This window comes from Penaeus japonicus, unplaced genomic scaffold (genome assembly GCF_977035675.1).
Source record: "Penaeus japonicus unplaced genomic scaffold, GWHDUDI00000001_assembly GWHDUDI00000018, whole genome shotgun sequence".
Taxonomy (NCBI): domain Eukaryota; kingdom Metazoa; phylum Arthropoda; class Malacostraca; order Decapoda; family Penaeidae; genus Penaeus; species Penaeus japonicus.
Window position 1 is genome coordinate 37619966 of NW_028234420.1, and position 10000 is coordinate 37629965.

General features: G+C 37.8%; 1 protein-coding gene across 1 annotated transcript in view; it reads left to right on the top strand.

Annotated features, from left to right (window-relative positions):
- The window catches only part of LOC122251582 (proliferation-associated protein 2G4), an 8707-nt gene extending 1905 nt beyond the window's left edge, over positions 1-6802 (top strand). Inside the window, exons 2-7 of the mRNA XM_043013616.2 lie at positions 1473-1786; positions 4267-4572; positions 4787-4879; positions 4998-5126; positions 5432-5563; positions 6214-6802. Coding sequence (XP_042869550.1) covers positions 1473-1786; positions 4267-4572; positions 4787-4879; positions 4998-5126; positions 5432-5563; positions 6214-6306 — 1067 coding nt within the window. The 3' untranslated portion in view covers positions 6307-6802. The remainder of the gene's footprint in view (positions 1-1472; positions 1787-4266; positions 4573-4786; positions 4880-4997; positions 5127-5431; positions 5564-6213) is intronic.
- Positions 6803-10000: the final 3198 nt, after the last annotated feature.

Here is a 10000-nt window from a genome sequence, read left to right on the forward strand (position 1 = left end):
AATGGTAACTGTAATATAATGTATATTTTTCCATTTGATTTTTGTGTTTATAGGACTTGTAAACCAGAAAATTCCAGATTTATGAAGCCAAATGTATTTTTCCTTGTATTGCAAGTTAAGATGTTGAATAGATGAAATCTTTTGATCAGCATCTACATGACGAGCATATATGATAGTTGCACGTTCATTGCACTTTTGCCTTTTTTTTTTTTTAGAATCTGTACAAGGTTGAACTTTTGAGTTACTTTTAGATTTATTTGTTGCGAACTTTGGTCACTGGACTGTCATTGTAGGAAGTATCTATCTTAGCCAGTTCTGTACAGTAATGATGGTTTTAAAAAATCATTTATAGAAATTGTTTTGGTTCATTCCTAGATTTGACATTTATGTGCTGTTTAGCTCAAGTGAAAGCCATATACTTTAGGAAGGCATTAGCTTGATTGTCAAAAAATTATACTAATTAGAAAATAAAAAGATGCTGATTTGATCTTTTATCTTTATCACAATATTTTTACCACAATATTCCATTGTTTACTGGAATATTGTTTAGTTGTTTTCACAGCATTGGTGTCTTTTGAGCAGTCAGAATGGCAATAGATGAACTTAAAAGTATGTTTCCGTAAATACTGCTTGTAAAAAAGGAAAAAAAATCCTTGTAACCAGTTAAGTCTCACAATAACTGAAAATAGCTGTTACACAAACACAGGATTAAGAATAGTTTCAATTTTCCAGGATGTGCAAGATGGAAGCACTGATGTGATAACTGTGGGATAACTAGTGTTAGCGTCTTCATTGTGTGGTGTGGTAGCATTGGGGTAATATTTGGGAAAAATGTATCCTTATCAATTATTTGTATTATGTGGTTTTATTTGAAGACCTTATAGTGAAGGACAACTTGGATTTTACTGAATATTTTATAAAAGTTTTTTCCTGAGTATATTATGTGTAGAAGTCATTGTCGTCCTTATTTGTTAGAATTTTAGAATAGAATGCACCGCTAATTCTTTCAAGATATTCTGAAAATGGGAAGTTCAATTCCCATGTCTGTTTTCACTTTATAATCTATAGGGGCAATAACGTGTTTAGAAATTGCTTGTAGACGAGGGCTTGGAATATGCAAAGGTTCCCTAGAGAGGGTTGAAGATTATTAAGTGAATATAAATAGGTTAATTGATTATGATCAGTAATGTCATGAAATGTCTTAAACTTTTATTTCAACATTTCAAAGCAACAGGTGGTAGAAAAAATAAGGAACTTCTTACATGCATACTTGTGTAACTCTTACCTCATATTTGGAAATGTTAGAAAATTAATTTATATATTACCACCATTGTATTTGTATTTGTAATATGATTATTAGTTATTATTCAGTTTTACATATTCTTGTGATAATTTTCAGTAGTTATTATTCACTTTTACATATTCTTGTGATAGTTTTCAGTATTATTTCTCATGAATTCTTTTTCTTGCAGGGACGTTGAAGAAGCTCGTGGACATGTGCGTTGCCGATGCATCAGTCCGCAGCATCTGTGTTGAGGGCGACAAAATGCTTATAGAAGAATGCAACAAAGTATTCAAGAAGGAGAAAGCCATGAAGAAGGGCCTTGCTTTTCCAGTGTGTGTTTCGGTTAATAACTGTATCAACCACTATTCCCCCCTGCTCTCAGACAAGGACACCACACTCAAGAATGGTGACATGGTCAAAATTGACATGGGTGCCCACTTAGATGGGTTCATTGCAGTAGTTGGCCATACCGTTGTCGTTGGTGCTTCAAAAGAGAACAAGGTAAATATACTGTTGCCTGATAATGAAACTGTAACCTTTAGAAGTAAGACCAGATTCTAGTTGCATAACTTAGAACAGCATTTTATATTCTTTAGTTAGGTTTGTAAGTTCATGTTTATATGCACACTAGGAAAGAGAACAGTGTATATGGGTGACTATAAGTTTTAATTAAGTTAAAGAGAATTGTATATGTTCATATTACTTTAGAGGTATGCATAGGAACTTCAAATTGCATTATGTATTGTGCTTTTAATTTTTATCCAACCAATGAAATAAGAATCTTGGCATATTTGAGAGGTAATAAAATTTTTTTGACAAATTTAACTCCTTAACCCATTCACGCTGGGGCGATTCTGGCTCTGAATGGTCAGAATGCCGGGGTTTCCGAATGCATAAGCCTAATGCCTCGGGATTCTCGGGTGCACTAGCCGCGAGCCTGGGCTGTCTGCTTGCTCACCCCAGAGCACCGGCCTTGACCAAATATCTCGTCACCAGTGTATGATGCAAAAACCATGAAACGTGTTGGCACATTATCATGCACGAATGGGTTAAAGAAGAATGATATGACATTCACATAGCTTGGCTGGTCTTTTTGCTGGTGATGTGAATGCCATGTCATGGCTTTTGTCTAGCTGGCTTGCCAGGGGATGGGGCAGTAGCGGCTGCCTCAACTTACAAATGGCCCACAATGTTAGGCCTGAGTATTTTGAAATGTCTTGATGGAGCCAAACCCACCCTGTCATTAATCCATTTGCGCCTGATGACGTGGGGACACTTTTCGTGGTTTTTGCGTCAGACGCCGGCAATGAGATATTTGGCCAAGGCCGGCGCTCGGGGTGAGCTAGCGGACAGCCCAGGCTCGAGGCTAGTGCGCCTGAGAATCCCGAGGCGTTAGGCCTATGCATTCGAAAACCCTGGCACTCTGACCATTCAGAGCCGGAATCGCCCCGACGTGAATGGGTTAACAGGCTGAAGACTTGAAAAAAATGTGACTCGATTGTCTTCCACTTTCTGCTAATTGGTCTAGGAATGTTCTTGATGAATTTCTCTGACTTTTGCTGTTCCCACTTTTAAACATTAACCCTCTCTGGACGGGTGGTACACCACGGGTACCGCGCATTCAAGGCCCGTTCGCTGGGTGCAGTCATACAGCGTCGATCATTTAATTAGTTTAGGCCTATTTGTTCGAGAGCCCCGGCATTGTAACTAGCAAGGCTGGAATGCCCCCGGCATGAATGGGTTAACCATGTGAATTGTAACATTGTAATAACCCCCAGTTATGATAATTCATTATAATAATGTTTTGCGGTTGAAAATGCACTCTACATTTTCACTGCTTCCACTGAATTGTTAAGCAGTGCAATTGGTAATTCTTGAAATTGAAAGCTAGGAGTCTGACAAGTTGCAGAGTCACTATTTTCTATTATGGACAAGTTGCAGAGTCACTATTTTCTATTATGGACAAGTTGCAGAGTCACTATTTTCTATTATGGACAAGTTGCAGAGTCACTATTTTCTATTATGGACAAGTTGCAGAGTCACTATTTTCTATTATGGACAAGTTGCAGAGTCACTATTTTCTATTATGGACAAGTTGCAGAGTCACTATTTTCTATTATGGACAAGTTGCAGAGTCACTATTTTCTATTATGGACAAGTTGCAGAGTCACTATTTTCTATCATGGACAAGTTGCAGAGTCACTTTTTCTATCATGGACAAGTTGCAGAGTCACTTTTTCTATTATGGACAAGTTGCAGAGTCACTATTTTCTATTATGGACAAGTTGCAGAGTCACTATTTTCTATTATGGACAAGTTGCAGAGTCACTATTTTCTATTATGGACAAGTTGCAGAGTCACTATTTTCTATTATGGACAAGTTGCAGAGTCACTATTTTCTATCATGGACAAGTTGCAGAGTCACTATTTTCTATCATGGACAAGTTGCAGAGTCACTTTTTGTATCATGGACAAGTTGCAGAGTCACTTTTTGTATCATGGACAAGTTGCAGAGTCACTTTTTGTATCATGGACAAGTTGCAGAGTCACTTTTTGTATCATGGACAAGTTGCAGAGTCACTTTTTGTATCATGGACAAAATCTACTGTCTATAATCTTTTTATGAATACTGGCCCTAGCTCTTGCTGTCAAATGATAGGACTTCATACCATCTATTAATTGAGAGTTTTGCCAGGTATCTAATGCCAAATGTTAGGAAAATTGTTGGTACCAGTAACCTATTAGGGATCCAGAATGTTCCTTTAGCAGATCTTCCTCTTAGATGTACCATATATAACTAGATGTAGATTTATATAGAGATAAAATTGTGACGGTGTATAGATGTTTGAAAAATAAGTAATCTAATAATTTATTTATATTATTTTTTATCTTTTGTCTCTTCTGGTCAGAAATGCCATGACACATTTGCAAACTCAATGTTGTATGTATGACTAATACACAGGTTTCTTAATTTTTGATAGGTTGACGGACGAAAAGCTGATGCGATGTTGGCTGCATATTATTCTTCAGAGGCTGCGCTCCGACTTGTGAAACCCGGCAACCAGAACTTTGCAGTTACAGATACTGTCACAAAGATTAGCAAGACCTTTAAGTGTAAACCAGTGGAAGGCATGTTGTCTTTCCAGCTTCAGCAGGGACGTATTGACGGTGAAAAGACTATCATTCAGAACCCCACAGAAGCACAGAGGAAGGAAGTAGAAAAACAGACCTTTGAAACACACGAAGTTTATGCAGTAGATGTCATTGTTTCCACAGGAGAAGGCCAGGTATGTTGTCTCGTATGCTGCTAGTATTTTTGGACCGTAAATAGTTGGCAGATGATGATGATATGCTATATCCAGTGTTTGGATTGTCAGACCCCTGATGAGAGTTCCGCAGGAGCCATCTGATGCTATGTTTTATTTACTTTTATTTAGGCTCCTGCGTCGGTGATGTCTTGTATCAAGGTACTTACAGAATTTTCCTTTTTTTTCCTTGCAGGGCAGGGAAATGGATGCACGTGTTACAATATTTAGGAAAACTGATGAAATTTACCATCTGAAGTTGAAGGCATCCCGCGAATTCTTCGCTCAGGTTTGTTGTGGATACTTTTGTTTTTCTTTTTATTTTATTCCAGTTGTAGTTTATTGAAAATAATTTGACTAATGCAACAAAAATGTAGTAAATTCTAATTTTAAAACTGTTTTTGCAGGTCCAGAAAAGCTACCGTGATATGCCTTTCAATTTGCGGTTATTTGATGATGAGAAGAAAGCACGTATGGGTGTCCTAGAATGTGTATCTCACAAGTTGATTGATCCTTACCCAGTGTTGTGGGAACGGGTAAGTTTGTTTTATGGTTTGTATTACGAAAATATGAAGAGGTGGTAGCATAGAGGACAAAAGATTTGTGAATGTGTGGAATCCTTATAGGGTCTGTGGCCCTGTGATCTTGCTTGGAATGAAAAGAAATTTACAGAATGGTTTGAATAATTCTCATATGAGTTTTACATGTCCCCATGAAAATCTAAATGCACAAAGGCTTTGATTAGTTTTCAGAAAACCCTGTTTTAGTGAATATTTATTGCTTGTTGAATAATAAAGAGTATTAATGTTTCTAGCTTTTCATCTGTATATTTTTCTTTCAGAAAGGAGAATTTGTTGCACAGTTCAAGTTTACTGTACTTTTAATGCCTGGTGGACAACACAGGATTACAGGAATGCCATTTGACACTGAATTGTTTGAGTCCCAACACAAGATTGAAGATCCTGAGCTGAAGGTATGGAAATGAATAGTACATTTTACTCTGCTGTTTTGTCAGTTCCCTTTTAACAGAAACGTGATATATTATAAAATCTGTTGGTTACGATTACTCCTGCCTGTATTTTTTCTTTAAGATATCATTTACTACTTTGTGTTATAGAACCCCCTTCATATACAGCCAATTTTTATCTTGGGGAAAAAAAGGTTTATAGGCCTTTGGTCAGTAGCTTATAAAATCATTTGAATATTAGAGAAATGGCATTGGCATGCAATTGTTATTTAGAATAGAGGGAAAACTAGTAATTTAAGGAAATTGCTTTAATGAAAAAGTTTGCTTGATTTAATTCTTTGCATTAACTGTGTTTGAGGAGCAACTATGATTGTAATAAACATATATTTGTAATTAGATATACTTTATACATAAGTAATTATATAATATATATAAATATAACATATAATATTTGATATACAATATATAATTTATATAATCAGATAAGAAATCTTCATTTTATTTATTTATTTATTTTTTACTTTCCTGTAAGCACTCTGTAAACAGACCCGGTGATGTGTAGTGTTATATTCAAAGCAAATAATAACTACACATTGCACAAATTTAACATGTCTTGAAGTACCAAGAGAGATGATACAAAATGCTTTCCTTTTCAGCAACTGATCATCTCTTCTGTTAGTAATAAGAATTCAAAGAAGAAGAAGAAGGCTGACAAAGAGACTGCAACAGTGGTGAAGAAAGGGGACTAGCACCACTCCACTCTAGGAAATACAAGCCCCTTTGAAGCCGGATGTGTCAAAGGGAGAACGCTTGAGAAAAGTGTATTTAGAGAGGGGGCAGGTGTGGGAGAGTCCCAGGACCACTTTTTTTTCCTTGGGAGCTGGAGGAGCTTCTATGCTGTAACCGCAGTCGTACATCATTGCCTCTCGATAGGCCAACACGTGCTCAGAAAATCATCAGTGTGGTATAATCTCAAATTGTCATCGAGAGACCACTTCTTTTCCTCCTCGCATTATTCTTCCAATTTTAGTCCTTGATTTTACTCTTCTCCTTTACCTCTGTTGCTTTCTACTCTTCCTGATGATTTCTAATAAGCTGTACCTTTTATTTCGTTGGGTTTTATAATTGGAATTTGTGTGCATTGCAAAGACAAAAATTGAGGGCGTTGAAGGCCTGCAGGGAATATGGGAGACTGTATAACAGTAATATTAAATTCCACTTGAATATGAGGATGGGTATATCATTCCAGCGCATTTTATTAACCTTGATGTGTTCACACTACTATCCCTTGATATCCCCACTGGTGATGTGGCAGCGAGGATGAGCAGTTCTGGGGATGAGGACGCTGCTCATCCTGCCCAGAGCCAAGGGGTGATGTCACGCTTAAAACGTTCGTGTGGTCTGAATTTGTTCTTGCTCTGTATGATCAACTTCATCCTGATAGTATTGGTAGTGTGTCTATGTAAGTGCAAGAGTGAGTTTTTGAAGTCTTTTTCATAAAGGTTTCATTGACATTGTTACGAAAAGCAATATTTAATCAAGCAGATCTGTTCCTAAATGTATAGTATGTTCTACCCTATTTAACCTATTGAAGTTACTGACAGATGATTTTTTCATAAAGATCTACTTTCATGCATATTTCTTATATGAATTAACCTTTCATACCTATTATATAGCAAACATGATAATCGCAAGAACCAGCATAGGTAGGAATGAATGCATATACTTTCAAACACACTAAACCCATACATGTATATTGTATCCATTAGTCCAAGTAAGTTGAGGAAGTCTGAGTAATCCAGAGAGCATATTTCACAATCAAATAAAATTCACCAGGGTGTGATTACACAAGCATACACACACGAACATGTATGCACACCTCCCACATGTGCACAAGCTTGAACATTCCTACCAGCATACATTCAACATACATATGTGCATGCACCCTCCACCCATACATATACATGCACTTGCCCCACCTTTATGTATAAATGTTCTCGTCCCCCTACCCCAACCCATATCCATACACATGCATGCACCGCCCACACATATATTTGTACAATCACACCTACACCCACACTTGTGTACACCCCTCCACACACATACACGTATACACACGTCCACACACGCCCACACACGCCCACACACGCCCACACTTGTACGTGTTTGCATGTGCCCACACTTGCACGTGTGTGCACGTGCCCACACTTGCACATGTATGCATACGCCCACTTGTACACATGTTCATATATATATTCATCCTGTCCACACATGGTCTATGCACACACACACACACACACACACACACACACACACACACACACACACACACACACACACACACACACACACACACACACACACACAGAGTATACTTTATGTATGTATATATATATATATATATATATATATATATATAATATATATATATATGTATATTTATGTATATATGTATATATATATATATATATTTGTATACATGTATATTTATGTATATATGTATATATATATGTATGTATATGTATGTATATATATATATATATATATATATTATATATATGTGTGTGTGTGTGTGTGTGTATGCATATATATATATATTTATATTTATATGTATATAACACACACAAACAAACAAACACACACACAAACAAACAAACACACACACACACACACACACCTAAATCGCTTACATTACAATGCCTTCAAACGTAACTGACACAGTTACTTTTGTTACAGGGAACATTTGTATAACAAGTTCACATTTATCTGTGTTACATACCCATGCCCATATGCGGTAGGCAATTCTGATTAATTATATATCTCAGCCAAGCCCCATTGTAAGCTTGAACATCAGCGGTTCGGCTTTAAACGCCCCTGAAAACATATGATTTCTCTCAACCTAGTGACTTGGTATTATTGCCTGAGAAAAGCCCCTCGTTTAGTCTTCCAAAACTGGATTGGTATTAGTGACTGAGTAAAGCTCCTTATATGGCATCTTGCAGTGAATTGGTATCAGTGCCTGAGTAAAGCTCCTTATATGGCATCTTGCAGTGAATTGGTATCAGTGCCTGAGTAAAGCTCCTTATATGGCATCTTGCAGTGAACTGGTATCAGTGCCTGAGTAAAGCTCCTTATATGGCATCTTGCAGTGAACTGGTATCAGTGCCTGAGTAAAGCTCCTTATATGGCATCTTGCAGTGAACTGGTATCAGTGCCTGAGTAAAGCTCCTTATATGGCATCTTGCAGTGAACTGGTATCAGTGCCTGAGTAAAGCTCCTTATATGGCATCTTGCAGTGAACTGGTATCAGTGCCTGAGTAAAGCTCCTTATATGGCATCTTGCAGTGAACTGGTATCAGTGCCTGAGTAAAGCTCCTTATATGGCATCTTGCAGTGAACTGGTATCAGTGCCTGAGTAAAGCTCCTTATATGGCATCTTGCAGTGAACTGGTATCAGTGCCTGAGTAAAGCTCCTTATATGGCATCTTGCAGTGAACTGGTATCAGTGCCTGAGTAAAGCTCCTTATATGGCATCTTGCAGTGAACTGGTATCAGTGCCTGAGTAAAGCTCCTTATATGGCATCTTGCAGTGAACTGGTATCAGTGCCTGAGTAGAGCTCCTTATATGGCATCTTGCAGTGAACTGGTATCAGTGCCTGAGTAGAGCTCCTTATATGGCATCTTGCAGTGAACTGGTATCAGTGCCTGAGTAGAGCTCCTTATATGGCATCTTGCAGTGAACTGGTATCAGTGCCTGAGTAGAGCTCCTTATATGGCATCTTGCAGTGAACTGGTATCAGTGCCTGAGTAAAGCTCCTTATATGGCATCTTGCAGTGAACTGGTATCAGTGCCTGAGTAAAGCTCCTTATATGGCATCTTGCAGTGAATTGATATCAATGATGAATAATGTACCTTTATCAGCCCTCCATCGAGGCCTGAGATTATTCACGCCGACTTCACTCTGTCAATCAACTACGCACGCAAAGCAATTTAGACTCGACGGGGGCGTGGGGGGGAGGGGGGGAGATGCTACGAAAAAAAGAAAAATATATAAATAGGTGTCAACAGCTTGTGTCATTTATTTAGTGCATTGGGAGCATTGTCTTCCCTAGCATTTTTAAACTAGTAAAAATAGTATGTAAACTCATCCCCCCCCCCCCCCCACACACACACACACACACACACCACCTCTTTTTTAAAATCATACAACTGGCTGAAGGATATGTCAAAGTTGCTGGTTATTTGTAAGATTCAACGTTTTGATTACTTGTAAGAATCAGTTTGTGAAGCACCCTTATTAGACTTTCAATGAACTGCGCCTTTCTGAATACACCAACACGTAACGTTGGTTAATGGGGATGCAATTGAGAAAAGCGGGATTCTTAGGCATTTTGTAATTCATGTGATATGACACGCACACACATACATACATATACGCACAC